This window comes from Durio zibethinus, chromosome 26 (assembly GCF_047325235.1).
Source record: "Durio zibethinus cultivar Kanyao isolate XHJ-2024 chromosome 26, ASM4732523v1, whole genome shotgun sequence".
Lineage (NCBI taxonomy): Eukaryota > Viridiplantae > Streptophyta > Magnoliopsida > Malvales > Malvaceae > Durio > Durio zibethinus.
In genome coordinates, this window is record NC_143187.1 from 2,172,445 (window position 1) to 2,187,844 (window position 15,400).

The 15,400-nt window shown below is 33.0% G+C and overlaps 1 protein-coding gene across 1 annotated transcript; it reads left to right on the top strand.

Moving 5' to 3' along the window:
• The first annotated feature begins 9,760 nt into the window (after nt 1-9,760).
• LOC111274441 (putative polygalacturonase At3g15720) lies at nt 9,761-13,358 on the top strand. Its single transcript, XM_089755467.1, has 6 exons — nt 9,761-10,263; nt 10,756-10,963; nt 11,406-11,487; nt 12,079-12,187; nt 12,275-12,391; nt 12,475-13,358. The coding sequence occupies exons 1-6, from the start codon at nt 9,877-9,879 to the stop codon at nt 12,703-12,705; spliced, it is 1,134 nt and encodes a 377-aa protein (XP_089611593.1). The 5' UTR covers nt 9,761-9,876; the 3' UTR covers nt 12,706-13,358.
• The last annotated feature ends 2,042 nt before the right edge of the window (nt 13,359-15,400 follow it).

A 15,400-nucleotide genomic window follows, 5' to 3' on the forward strand; every position in this document is an offset into this window, starting at 1 on the left:
TTTTGATGGGCGTTGTGAGGGTGCTACAACCTTCCTCACACGTAACCGAACTCCCGAACTTTGTTCTGGTTAGCAGACCTGAACCTATTCTTTTAGGGACCCTCAAGCTTAGGTGTTCCCTGAAAGGACAGATTCTTTAGGTGGCCAATCGCACCTAGATAAAAAAGATTGGTGGCGACTCCCTAAAGTTAATGTCTAGCGATAGATCCCCGGATCTAGACGTTATGACAGCTTGGCGACTCCACTGGGGACTTTGAGAGTCAGGCCAGCAAATAATTTGTGTTATCCAAAAGCTAAATAAAATTGAACCCTTCTTGTATATATGTGTTATTATTCATTCATGTTTATTTACCTTGTTAATTATGTCATTCATGTGCATGTGCATAACATGAGCTCTATACCCGAGCTCCATACCCGAGCTCCGTCCCTCTAGGAGGGAGTAAAGTACCTATTGCTTTCGTGAGGTCTAATGCCTCCGTAGTGGCTAGCGAAATACTCCCACTCAAATTGAACCTTTTCCGCTTGTAGCCTGTAATGGGTGAGGATTAGGGTGCCTTACTAGTCTGTGATGGACAAGGATGTAAGGAACAATTTGAGGACCTTTAGACTCTGACTTTAAAACCACATGTAGTGAACCTTAAGAGTGCCTAACCCTAGGATAGAGTCCTTTCTACCCAATGATAGATATACCCTGAAATTAGGACACAAAAAAGGTGTTTATCTAATCATTTTGATTGCTTAACTTTGTGTATTATTTTTTGTAATGTTATGCATCAGCATTACTTTCATTTCATTCATGAAACTAACTATGTTGTTTGTCTGATTGTATGCATCTGTATTCTTTTCATGATCATGTTTCAACACAATCATTTGCATTCATTTCATGCTAGATTTCATTCAAAAAAAATGTACATTTCATTTGTGTATCAAAGCATCATACATAAGGCACAACATAACATTTCTAATCATGAGTATGGTACTCAAGGTCCGAGGATAGCTCCATCTAGCGAAAACCTTGCTCATCCATACAACACAAGATCCAGAGCAAGGCAAATGGAGGAGGAAAGTTCTCATAGATTTGAAAAGCTAGAAAAAGCTCAGGAGAAGATTGAAAATGAACTTAGCAAAATTCTGGAGGCTCTCAATAATATGAATAAAGGAAAAGGAGTTGAAGGAAGTACAAGCCAGCAAGAAGTGGCTGACCCATTGTACCCTCCAGGTTTTGGCCCACCTCAAGCCCAGTCTGCCCAAGAGGTCCCGCCACAACATTTCGCTTATCTTGGAATGCCATCAGCTTTCAACCCAGGACAGTATAACAGCTATATAAATCCTGTCTTCACTGAAAAGGTAGCAGAACCAATTCCTGATCTAGATGATTTAAAAGAGAAGGAGAAGGAAAAGATGAGAGTAGAGGCTGAAGAAAGTTCCAAGATTAGCATGCTAGAGCAGAGGCTAAGGGCTGTGGAAGGATTTAGCTGTTATGGGTCAGTAGATGCTGCTGGGCTCTGCCTAGTCCCTGATGTGGTTATCCCCTATAAGTTCAAAGTACCGAAGTTTGAAAAATATGACGGTATAAAGTGTCCCAAAACCCACATCACCATGTATTGCAGAAAGATGGCAGCTCATGCACATGATGAAAAACTCTTGATGCATGTTTTTCAGGACAGTCTTACTGGCTCTGCCGCCAGATGGTATGTTCAGTTGGATAGGACTCGTATTCGTTCTTGGAGTGATATGGCACATGACTTCATCAGTCAATATCGACACATTATCGATTTGGCTCCTGATCGTTTGTCTTTGCAGAATCTGGAGAAGAAGTCAAACGAGTCTTTTAAAGAGTACGCCCAAAGATGGAGAGATATAGCTTCACAGGTACAACCTCCACTGACAGAGAAAGAGACCACAGTGCTGTTTGTTAGCACTTTAAAACCTCTCTATTATGAAAAGATGATAGGGAATGCAACAAAGAATTTTGCTGACATGGTAATCTCTGGAGAAATTATTGAAAGTGCCATAAAAAATGGCAAGTTGAGAGGAGGAGAAACCAAGAAGACATCAGAAAAGAAAGAAGCTGAAGCTCAAGCTGTGAGCTCTGATAGACAACAATTCGACGGTTATCAACCCTATCCATCTCAAGGTTACTCTCCATACTATCCCGCTGTGAATAATGCCTCATCCTACCCATACCAGCTAGCTCCCCAACCATCTTATTCGTCCACTTATCGCCTTAACATTCAAGCTCCTGTAAGAACCCAAATCCGCCCTACTAACCCAGCCAGTGGCTCGCGAGAACAACGGACTACTCGAGAAAAACCTGTATTTGATCCAATCCCTATGACTTATACAGAGTTATATCGAGAACTCTATAATAGCCACTTGATTGCCCCCAGCCATGTGGAACCACTTAAACCACCCTATCCAAAGTGGTATGATCCTACAGCCCGTTGTGACTATCATTATGGAATTACTGGCCATTCTACTGAAAATTGCACTGCTTTAAAGTATAAGGTGCAACGGTTGATCAATGATGGAATGGTAAGTTTTGATCAGGGAAAAACAACAACACCTCATGTTAGCGTACTGAGTGAAAGTCAAGAACAGAAAGGATCTGGAGAGTCACAATGAATTGAGGGGCAAGATGTCAATGGGGATTTCTTCACCTGATCATATAGGGAGCTAATTTTTAATGGAGATAAGGCGGGTTGAAGGTTTTTTGTCATTTTAAGATTTCTTTTCGAGTGATTGTTGGATTTTTTTTGCAATATGACTTCACTTGTTATCATTTTAATAAAGGCAAGTCAATGCATTTCATTACATTTTTCTCTTTCACTTGACCATTACTCCATGCTTTGTTACCTTTCATAACTTTATACTCCCTTTCTTAGAGTTCAGATGATGAATATTTAGACAATGATAACAATAATTCTGAGATTTAATTTTGAGAACTCATCCACGTCAATGTGAGGAGATGATTTGAGCAAAAAGTAAGCTGTTACTGAAGGTGAAATAGATATGTCTTGAAGGTGTGTAATCTTTTATACAGGATCATGAGCTTTGTTTAATAGATGATGTTCAAGAAAGGTATTCACAATTGAGATGAAAAATGGCCATCTTTCTTTTACCATTGGAAAAACCATTTATTGCTACCCCTTTGAGCCTATCATGATTTTTTTTTTCTTTCTTGAAGAACCCCAACCAAGGATCACCCTCTACACTGGAGGGTAATTTTGAAAAAAAAAAAAAAGAAAAAGAAAAAAGCACCACAAAAGGTCTCAAAGATCAAAAGAGAAAGAAAAGCAAAAGAAAAATAAATGCCACACATGATTTGGGGTAAAGTAATGAGATCCTTTGTGTGAGGAAAGAAAAAGCAGTGAAATAATGTGGGGCAAAATGTCAAGTTGTATCAAATGATCCTTTGGTTTTGAACCTTTTTAATATATGTTTTGAGCCTATTATATCCATTTCTTTTATGACCCCTCACCTTGGCCTACATTACAACCTTGAAAAGTCCATTTGGATCAAGTGTGAATACTCAACTTGAATGATCATATGTTGAACGAAGGTATACTCATGATGAAGCAATGGAATCATGCTACATTGCTCTAAAGTTGGATATATGAAAGATATCAACAATGGATGAAAAATGAGAAAAAAAAGAAGATGATGAAAAAAAAAAACAAAAAAAAAGAAAAAAAAAAAGAAAAAAAATGAGAAAATGAAGAAAGAGATTCAAATTGAAAACCTGAAAGGGTGATCTTGGTAAAAAAAAAAAAAAAAGATCCAGGGCAAATGGCTCACATGAATGGAAGATCAAAGACATTTGAAGATCCCTCAAAGACTGGGGCAAAGTTCGCCAAGCTCAAGATGACTTCAACTGTAAATGGAATAAGTTTTTGAAAATGAATCCTAGATTAATGTTGAGAATTGTCTGAATATTCATCATTTTGGACATACCATCCATCCCAATGACATGTATCCAATTCATTTCCTTTCCCATTTGCTTTGTACCAAAACAGATCTTCATTGATTATCTTTACCATAATTCACCTTGCGTTCTCTTATTGTTTCACCCCTAGAATGAATTGAGAAAATGCTTGGTTGCATTGTATTTGTCAAAAATTAAAATGATAATAAATGAATGAATATGTGATTAAAGGAGTCTTGCATTCATTTGAAAAGAAATCTAAGATGATGAAGAAATGGTAGAAACCTAAAAGAGATGATTTGAAAAGGTATATGATATAATGGGGCAAATCTTGAAAAGTGATGAATTGATCGATATGACTTGCAAGTGATGATTGAATGATGAGAACAATCAGTGGAGAAAGTCTGTTTTGGGAATGGTTAATGCTGAGACAATGACCCAGTGATGGTGGATGAAACTTGTTTTGAAATTTGTCAGTGTTGAAAAATTCATTGAATGATGGTCAAGGGATGATCGATTGATGAAGCTTATTCCAGAGTATTGAGAAACTGAACAAGGGAGAATGTGAGTGGAAAAGACAAATTGAGAGCTACACTGGTTCGATCTTAGAAGAGCAGTGTAATTAGATCTCTGAAGAACCAAAGGGCTTGATGCCTAAGAAAAGAGCTTGAGAAATTTGAGTACCATACATTGAACATGAATTGATTGGCCAACATTTGCATAGCATGCATTGACATTCATATGCATTTGCACAGGATACACTACTTTCAGAAAAGTATAGTGTATAAATTCAAGAAGCAGGGGTGTTCCAACATCCCACATGGAGAAGACAGATATGAAGATATTTTGCAAAATTGAAAAAGAAAAAGCTTGTCAGGTAAGTCCCTAATCCTTGAAATGGGATGTCTTCTGGTATCAGGGTTGATTTGTAAGACCTTTGAGCATAATCTCCTGAAATCCCTTCAAACACAACTTTCAACTCCTTTGGACATGATTGTCAAGGAGTAATTTATTTTTCCAAAGTCGTGGTGCCTCTGTTGAGAGGAGCAATTTACTTTTCAAACTCGTGGTGCCTCTGTTGAGAGGAGCAATTTATTTTTTCAAAGTCGTGGTACCTCTGTTTAGAGGAGCAATTTACTTTTCAAAGTCGTGGTGCCTCTGTTGAGAGGAGCAATTTATTTTTTCAAAGTCGTGGTACCTCTGTTTAGAGGAGCAATTTACTTTTCGAAGTCGTGGTGCCTCTGTTGAGAGGAGCAATTTATTTTTCAAAGTCGTGGTGCCTCTGTTGAGAGGAGCAATTTATTTTTCCAAAGTCGTGGTACCTCTGTTGAGAGGAGCAATTTACTTTTCAAAGTCGTGGTGCCTCTGTTGAGAGGAGCAATTTACTTTCCAAAGTCCGTTGCCTCTGTTTAGAGGAGCAATTTACTTTCAAAAGTCGTTGAGTCTCTGTTTAGAGGAGCTTCGGCAAAAAAAAAAAAAACAAAAAACAAAAAAACAAAAAAAACAAAAAAACAAAAAAACAAAAAAATCAAAAAAAAAATCAAAAAAAATCAAAAATCAAAAATAAAAAAAATCAAAAAATAAAAAAAAATCAAAAAAATGTTGAGTTGAGTCTTGATTGGGTGTCTACGTCTTTGCGCAATTTCTGTTTCACAGAAAATGTGCAAAGAGGGGCAGCTGTAGACACCCAATTGGGTCCGGGCCCAGATCAATTGGGCCTGGCCCAAATGGGTAAGGCCCATTTCAATCCTATGTTTTTTTCTGTTGTATTTTATGTATTTTATTATTATTATTATTATGTATATCTTTGTTTATTTATTTTTATTTAGATTAGATTTATATGTATATTATTTATATAGTTATATATTTATTATTATTATTATTATTATTATTATTATTATTATTATTTTTGTAAGATATTTTTGGGTTTATCTTATTTTATTATTATTATTTTTTTAAATTATCTGTTCTGATTTTTTCCTGATTATCAGATATTTTTTTTACTATAATATCTTTTTATTTATCTGTTCTAATTATCTATTATTTTTTTATATTTATTTGATTTTTTTTGGAAGGTTGAGATTGAAGCTGAAGAATCCTACTGGGAGTGGGGATTCAATCTAAAGAGTCCAATTGGATTCAAAGACTGAATCCCCGTCCAAGGAGGAGTTGGGATTGATCAGAAACTCCTGATCAATCCCTATATAAAGCACCTCCTGGAACAGTTGGAAAACACACAGAAAACAGTCAGCTAGAGCTACTGATTTGAGAAGCAAAGGCGTAGGGAAGAGTATAGAAGGCTAGGAAAAGGTTTAGGAGAGTTCCAGAAATTATCAGAAATTTTTTTGGGGATTTTTCGAAATTTTTTTTTTCTGGGAGTTTCTGGAAAATTCCAGTTTCCGGTTGAATTTTCCGGCCAAACTTGAAGTTTCCGGCTAAAATTCCGGCCAACATTGAAGTTTCCGGCGAACTGCCCAGTTTCCGGCGAAGAATCCCAGAAACCGGCAAAGAATCCCAGAAACCGGTGAATTTCCGGCCAACTTCCTGCGAAAAAACCCAGATTCCGGCGAAAATTTCCAGAATCCGGTGAATCTTCCACCGGAGTTCTTCGGTTTTTTAGAGAGAAGGGAGAGAAAAGGGAAGGAAGAGAGAGAGGGGAGAGGAGCGTTCTGCCGAAAAACGGAGGAAGGTGCCTTTTATACCCTCCCAAAACGACGTCGTTTTGGCTTTAAGTTAATCAGAGGATCCGCGCGTTTTGCCGAACCCGACCCGACCCGAGCGTCGACCCGATTCTGACCCGCGCGTGCCCAGCCCCCCTCCGAGCCGAGCCGAGCCGAGCCGTTCTTCCCGAGCCGCTTCTCCGAGCCGTTTTCTCTTCCTTGAGCCGAGCCGAGCCGAGCCGCAATCCGTGCCGCTCCAGGTTTTTTTTTTATTTTTTTATTTTTTTTTTTTGACTTTGATTTTGATCTTGATTTTTTTTTTCTTTTTTCTTTAATTAATCCGACGACGGAGCCTCTACAAGTGAAACAGTAGTTTTTCTTGCATACTCTTGAGGTGAGGGAATTTTCTCAATTTTCTGCTAAAAGTATTAGAGTTAATTGAGAATAATTTCCAATAATTAATTGGATGATTTTGTTTTTTCTTTAATAAATCCGACGACGGAGCCCCTGCAAGTGAAACAGTAGTTTTTCTTGCATACTCCTGAGGTGAGGGAATTTTCTCAATTTTCTGCTAAAAGTATTAGAGTCAATTGAGAATAATTTCCAACAACTAATTACTTGGTAAAATTTTAAGGCTTTTGGATAACACAAATTTAAGCTGGTACCATCTTTTGATGGGCGTTGTGAGGGTGCTACAACCTTCCTCACACGTAACCGAACTCCCGAACTTTGTTCTGGTTAGCAGACCTGAACCTATTCTTTTAGGGACTCTCAAGCTTAGGTGTTCCCTGAAAGGACAGATTCTTTAGGTGGCCAATCGCACCTAGATAAAAAAGATTGGTGGCGACTCCCTAAAGTTAATGTCTAGCGATAGATCCCCGGATCTAGACGTTATGACAATATATATGTATAAAATGGATATAAATATGGATCTGAATCCTCTAAATATATGAAATTTTAAAAAAAAATTGAATGCTTCTGAATTGACACTCGTATCTAGATTTAGTAACATATAGACATAAATAATTAATAAATTCATACAAAACACGAAGATGTTTATTATTATTATTTTTTTTCCTATCAGAGTCAGACCAAGTCTAAATCAGGTCATTGGACTATTACAATACCAACATACCTTGTGCTCGATCAAGCATGTTGGTCATTAATCCGGAAAATTTAACAATTCGTATCATATTCTTGATTCTTTGATAGAAGGCTGCCGATGAAATCTTTCGCGATTGAAATATCCTGTTGTGTTTATTTTAATGAATATAATTATGCTATATATTGCAACCATATATGTACGCTGACAGTTGGTTTTCCATCCAAATTTGCAGACATCAGCAATCAAAATCAGCGTCGTATCATACAGGTTGATTGTTGTAACATCAATCACAAAAAAGTCATCAATTTGAGCTGTGGCCAAATGACTGACAATGTGATAGAATCAATACTAATTTAGCAATAAATAAATAGGATCAACAAAAAATCTTTGGGCTTTATTTAAAACACGCTTTATTACAATTTTTTTTTTTTCTCTGTGGGGAGGCCCCATGTGGGGCTATGGCTCCCCGCCTATGGTTCCAAAGGCTTCTCTTACCATGCATTAAGACAAAGTCTCATTTTTGGCAGTTGACTTTTTTTTTGTTGTAAATATTCAGTAATAAAAATTATCCTTCCCTTTGTGCAAAAGAAAAAAAAATTCATCGACAAAAAAATAGAAGAAAAAAGTAAGAAATATGGAAAGATATTCGCCCCAGATTTACCTACAATTTCTTTTATAGATAAGAAACAATGGAAATTGAATTGAGAGAATCAAGGGTTAGATTTTATAATTAATACAATGAGTTTGGCTGAGAAAAAAAAAATCAAGAGTTAGATTACAGAAGCAACTTTCCAATTTCGAAATGATGATTACTTTATATATATATATATATATATTTATATAAAAGACAAGCTCCACTACAGAGTAAAAGATTCACAGTTTCTCACCATTTTAGCTGATAATTAGAACCAAATTTCTCTCTTACTCTCTCTCTCTCTCTCTCTCTCTCTCTCTCTCTCTATATATATATATATATATGTTTTGAATATCACAGAAAGCTATTAGCAAAGTTTGACTCTGTAGGGGAGCTTATCTTATATATATATATATATATATATATAGAGAGAGAGAGAGAGAGAGAGAGAGTAAGAGAGAAATTTGGTTCTAATTATCAGCTAAAATGGTGAGAAACTGTGAATCTTTTCTATTTCCTTTTTCTTTGAGTTAATTATAGTAATTAAAATGAAGTTGTTGATGCAGGATTTTTTCACAATCTTGTCAAATGTTATGCTTATGCATGGCTACCTTGGGTTATTCTCAAACTAATTTTGATGTAACCAGTTATGGAGCTGTTGGAGATGGTACCACAGATGATTCCCAAGTACATACCCTTTAATTTCCCAATTAGCCGTAATATAATTATTATCTATATTATTTTCTCTGTCCTAAATTGAAGAAGAAAGTTTACTACTCCTTCCGTCTCAATAAAAATGAGACATTGAGACTTTTATTGGTAAATTTTTTTCAATTTTGACCTTTTAATACTTTATATTAATTATTAATAAATTATGAAAAATTATAATTTAAAGACTTTGAAAAAAGTGATTTTTAAATATATATTGTAAAATTTAATTAATTAAAATATTAAAATAATAGAAGCCAAATTTAGATAATTTTAACAAAAAACTCAAATGTGACAATTTGGGACAAACAGAGTAATAATTTCGAAGGAAAAAAAAGTTATTTAAACTTTAGCGCTCTAAAGCCTCCACCATAAATTCGCAAGTTCCAAACAAGACTATATTTGATATGTACGAAGGTTTTGAGAACGGGAGTAAATTTCTACAATTCCAAAAGGATGTTTAAATAATAGATACAAAGGAAATGATGAAGAAAAATTTTATAGTTCAATCCAACTTAAAAATTTTTTTTGTTGGATAATTTATTTACTATTTTCTTCTACCTATGTCTTATGTAATATTATATACCCAAAGTTATTTAATTGTTGTATAAACTTGTTTAAAAACATTGTTTCTATTTTCAAAAAAACAAAAAAAAAAAAACCAATGTTTTTCTGTTCAAATGGTATACTCATCAATGGGTTTTATAAAAGTCATTTCAATCTTCGGTAAATCAAGTACATGTATTTAACTAACATTTTATTCGGATTGTTGTAAAATGTGCGAAGGCTTTTATGAAGGCATGGATTGCAGTTTGTAGAGCGAGATCGAGCATGGCTGTCCTCAATGTACCAAGAGGGAAGAAGTTCTCGCTTAAGCCCTCCCAATTTGGATGTCCATGCAACTCACCTAACGTCCATTTCCGAGTATAAATCATTTATAATATTTAACAGTGAATTATATCTTTTTTTATTCAAAATTATCATAATTTTAATTTTAATCCTACATTTAATTCAATTGAATCAAAAACTTTGTCAAAACGTTGGTAATGGATTTCAGGTTGGAGGAGAAATTGTTGGTCCAAGCAAACTATCAGATTGGAGAGGCTGTCACGTTTCGAGGTGGCTTTCCTTTCGAGATGTAAATGGACTAACTGTTGATGGAAATGGCCTAATTGACGGCCAAGGAGCTATTTGGTGGAAGTATGCTGGAGATGCGAAACCAAGACCTTTGGTAAGTTGCATCTTTCTCTCATTAATAAATATGCTCATTTTAAGAAATAGAAGATGCCTTAAAACTAACTTTTTAGAATTATTCTAATATATAATTTAAACTCATAATATGCCTGAAGTTGTGTTTGATTAAAAAACAATAAATTATATTACTAATTTTATTAATTTCAGGTAGAGTTGTAGCTAATTGATTAAAAAACAGTAATACTTTTATGTTTTATTCTGGTGATTTAAGTGAAAAATATAAAAATTTTTAAGGATTATAATAGAATTTTGGAAATAAAATTTTATGTGACTGTGTGAAATATGTGTATTAAATGAATATGTATACATTTTCCTTGATGTTAATAAAAGAACTAAAAGCATGAAACATTTGTGAAGGTTAAATGGACTGATTCATTGCAAAGTTTATACGTTCAATTTTTCTATACTCATATATGTTCAATAGATTTTGATGTACAATGATTTTTGGTGATGAATCTGATGATACCAGGCATTGGGATTTTCCTCATGCAATAACCTTAAACTCAGTGGATTAACACACATCAACAGCCCTAGAAGTCATATCTCAATAAATTCATGCACAAATGTAACCATCACAAATCTTCGTATAATTGCCCCAGAAACAAGCTATAATACTGATGGCATTGACATCTCTTCTTCATCCAATGTTCGAATTCAAGATTGCTACATTGGAACAGGTACATTCTTTTTTAAATTTGCCTAAATCCTTATAATCTTAACCTTTCTATGTTTCTTTTCTCTTTTCTTAATTTGAATGAATATTTCTATTTTCTACTTTCCTCCTTTTTTTTTTTTTTGTCCTTAATTAATAGTACTTTTAATGGTGTTGACGGAAATTTTATTTATTTTGCTTTTCGCTTTACTATATTAAAATTTTAATTTTTTAAATAATTTGATGTTTCATGATTTTTAATTTGAAAATTTAAAAAAAAATCACGAAAAGAATTTTGAAATATAGAAAATAAGAGAGTATTAGGTGTTAAGAAAAGATAGTTTTGAATCATTAATAAATATGAATAATGAAAATGAAATGGAGGAAATAATAATTTTCTTTTCAAATTAATCATGTAAATGTATTTTTTTTTAATTTGGATTTAAACTTTCATTGCATGATTTTAGGTGATGATTGTATTGCAATTAACTCGGGCTGCAATAATATCAGCATTGCTGGCGTGGACTGTGGGCCAGGCCATGGTATAAGGTTTGTCATTAATTAATTAACCCTCTTAAAATATTTATTTGTTTTATTTTTTTTTTTAGCTTGTTTTTGGGTGAAGTTTTTTTTTTTTATTTCACGAGTTAAAGATAAATATTTTTTATTATATTCCTTTTTAGTTATAATTTTAATAAATCTTATGCGATATGCATTACCGATTAACTTTTGTTGACTATGAATAAGATAATTTTTTATTTTGATATAATAATAATATTTATAAAAAGTTTCTTAAGGGATTTTAGCCTTGTTTGTAATTTATTAATTGAATGAAATTTTCTTTTTTAAAAAATAAAAACTAGGAACTCTTAAAATTGCCTTTTAACATATGTATGCTTCAAATTATAAGATTGAAAACTGAAAAGATTTTTTTTTTTTTTGAAAATGAAAAAAGATTATGTTTAATTATATCTATTATATTTATTAATTCAAGCAGATCAAGTAGTATATAAGTTTTTAATTTTTAGTTTGTATAGATGGTTTCAAGTTTTGAAGTTTATAAGCTAATTCGATTAAAAATTTCAAACACGCCTTGCTAAATGAAAAAATCAATAAATTCCAATAAGGATTTCTTCTTAGTGTTGGAAGCTTAGGAAAAGGCGGGGCAAAGGCAGGAGTGGAAGATATACGTGTAGAACACTGTACTTTCAATGGTACCCTAAATGGAGCAAGGATCAAAACATGGCAGGTAATTGAAGATTAAGCTCATTCCTTTTCCATAATTCAATTCAATTCACATCTCATGTTCTTCGACCATGCACTTGGTTGTGTCCAGGAAGGGTCTGGATTTGCCAGGAAGATCGTGTTCAGAAATATAACTCTCATCAATGATTATAACCCCATCATCATTGACCAGTACTATTGTTTACCTGGTAAAACCTGCCAAAATCAGGTATGAAGTACTAGCTATCCACCTCCTTCTTCTATTTGGTTTTCTCTAATTTAGATTGGTTTTGATTCTCTGCATTGTTATAGAAATCGGCTGTTAAGCTAAGTGGTATTTCATTCATGGGGTTTCGTGGGACATCCTTAAGCGACGACGCAATCAATCTAAGTTGCAGTAAGAGCGTTGGTTGCACCAAGATTTTATTAGATCACATCAACATAACCTCAGCTGTTAGGGGCAAGATTGTTCATTCCTCTTGCATCAATGCTCATGGCAGATACATTGATTCAATCCACAAAGTAGATTGTTTATCACCCTGAAACTGGTTGCTATTATATTATTGCCCATCTACTTTTAAGATGTTTCTGATATGAAACACAAAAATATGTTAGAAATGGAACAGTTAATGTTGTTGCTTTTCTTATGGATATCATCTTAGATACCCATTTTCTTCGGTATCTTTTGAATTATTTTTAAATAATTTGAGTTAAATTACTAGATCGATTCCTTTAATGAGTTTAATTTTATTTCATTTTAATTTGAATTTCAAAATTATATTTGATTTTTGTAATGCATAGCCAAATTTTATTAATTCGGCTTAAAGTTCAATTTTGGGATCTATAATTTAGTTTCATGAGTTTCGAAATTTACTTTCAAGCGTCGAGATTTGTTAATTGGGTTTTAATTTTATTTTTGAATTCATAATTGGACTTTGAATCCAAGTAAAAAAAAATGTCCAATAAAACTTGAACCAAATTAGGGAGGTGTTGTGTTGGACATGAGAGGAAGATCTCATTCGAGAAAACTAGATTCATCCAAGCTAATAGCCCTATTATCGATGAGTATTATTGTCCCAGTAGAGTGAATTGTAAAATGAGATGAATAAACTCGAATGAAAATGAAAAATCTAGTTGCTCTAACTCCTATTCATTTTCTTTAAGGCACCCATATCTAATATATATATCCAATGGTTATGGATATATATATATATATATATCTGAATCCTCTAAATATATATAAAATAGAAAAAAATTGAATGCATTTAGATAGACACTCATCTTTAATCTTAGTAACGTATAGGCCTAAATGATTAATGAATTCGTACAAACAACAAAACGTCTTTTTTTTTTTTTTGGTTTATGTCAGGGTCAGAAAAAGTCTAAATCAGGTAATTGGCCTGCTACAATAAAACCTTGTGCTCGATCATTCGTGTCTAAACTTGTCCAAAATGTAGTCGTTAATTCGGAAATTTTAAAAATTCGTACCATGTTCTTGCTTGTTTGATAGAAGGCTGCCTATGAAATCTTTCACGATAGAAATAATCTGTTGTGTTTATTTTAATGAATATAATTATGCTATATATTGCACCCATATATATACGCTGACAATTGGTTTTCCATCCAAATTTGTAGACATCAGCAATCAAAATCAGCGATGTATCATACAGGTTGATTGTTGGAACATCAATCACAGACAAGGTCATTAATTTGAGCTGTGGCCAAATGACAGTGAAAATGTGATAGAATCAATACTAATTTTAACAACAAATGAATTACATCAGTGGAAAATCTTTGGGCTTTATTTAAAACACGCATAATTGCAAAATTTTTTTGACTTTGTGGGAGGCCCCATGTGAGCATTGGTCCGCCTATGGATCCAAAGGCTCCTCTCACCATGCATTAAGACAAAATCTCATTTTTGGCAGTTAACTTTTCCTTTGTTGTAAATATTCAGTGGTAAAAACTATCCTTCCTTTTGTGCCAAAAAAAAAACATAGACAAAAAAATAGGGAAAAAAAAGTAAGTAATATGGAATGATGGAAAGAAATTCGCCCCAGATTCAACTGCAATTTTTTTTTTGTAGATAAGAAAAAATGGAAATTGAATTGAGAGAATCAGGAGTTAGATTTTATAATTAATAAAATGATTTTGTCTGAGAAAAAAAAATCAAGGGTTAGATTACAGAAGCAACTTTCCAATTTCGAAATGATGATTACTGTATATGTATGTGTGTATATATATATATATATATATATATATAAGACAAGCTCCCCTACAGAGTCAAACTTTGCTAATAGCTTTCTATGATATTCAAATATATATATATATATATAGAGAAAGAGAGAAATTTGGTTCTAATTATCAGCTAAAATGGTGAGAAACTGTGAATCTTTTCTTAATTCCTTTTTCTTTGAGTTAATTTTAGTAATTAAAATCAAGTTGTTGATGCAGGATTTTTTCACAATCTTGTCCATGTTATGCTTATGCATGGCTACTTTGGGTTATTCTCAAACTAATTTTGATGTAACCAGTTATGGAGCTGTTGGAGATGGTATCACAGATGATTCCCAAGTACATACCCTTTTCTTTCCCAACTATCTTTAATATAATTATTATCAATATTATATATTAGATAAATTATGTATTATGTCATTTAATTAAAAGAGAAACTGACAAATCTCTTCTTAAATATAGTACTATGTTTCAAAGAATTTTCATTTTTTAATTAAGGAACCCTTTCTTGGCTATTTTAATATCATAATCTCAGAAAATTCATTCACAACATGGGATTTTGCTCATAGAATTTTGTTTGTATTATATATTCAGTTTTTTTAATATCCTTTCATTAATTAAAAATTAATGTATTTAATATTTATTATATTAAATGTTCCTATAATGTTAATTTAGAAATACAAAATTGATGTAATTTAAAAAAAAAAGAAATGTAAAAATCATCTAGAAAAGTTTTTTTTTTTTTTGTGCAATTAACAAAAATGAAGATAAAAATTCATACTAGATAATTAACATTTCTTGTGTGTTAAATGGTTTGTGATTGATTACTAAGCTTCTTTTTTAAAATTAATTTATTAATTTCCAATGCAAAGGCTTTCAAGATGGCGTGGCAAGAGGTGTGTGGAGCTACTTCCACAAGTCCTACATTACATATAAATTAATCAAATATTAAATTTTCATTTTTAAAATTTTTTTCAATAAGTTCTAACTTAGAGATGGACTC

Bases quoted from the DNA above. Each gene is read 5' to 3' on its own strand.
- LOC111274441 (XM_089755467.1), top strand. From the start codon at position 9,877: ATGTACCAAGAGGGAAGAAGTTCTCGCTTAAGCCCTCCCAATTTGGAT. The intron at 11,488-12,078 runs GTTTGTCATTAA...ATTTCTTCTTAG, and splicing joins GGGCCAGGCCATGGTATAAG to TGTTGGAAGCTTAGGAAAAG. The intron at 12,188-12,274 runs GTAATTGAAGAT...GGTTGTGTCCAG, and splicing joins CAAGGATCAAAACATGGCAG to GAAGGGTCTGGATTTGCCAG.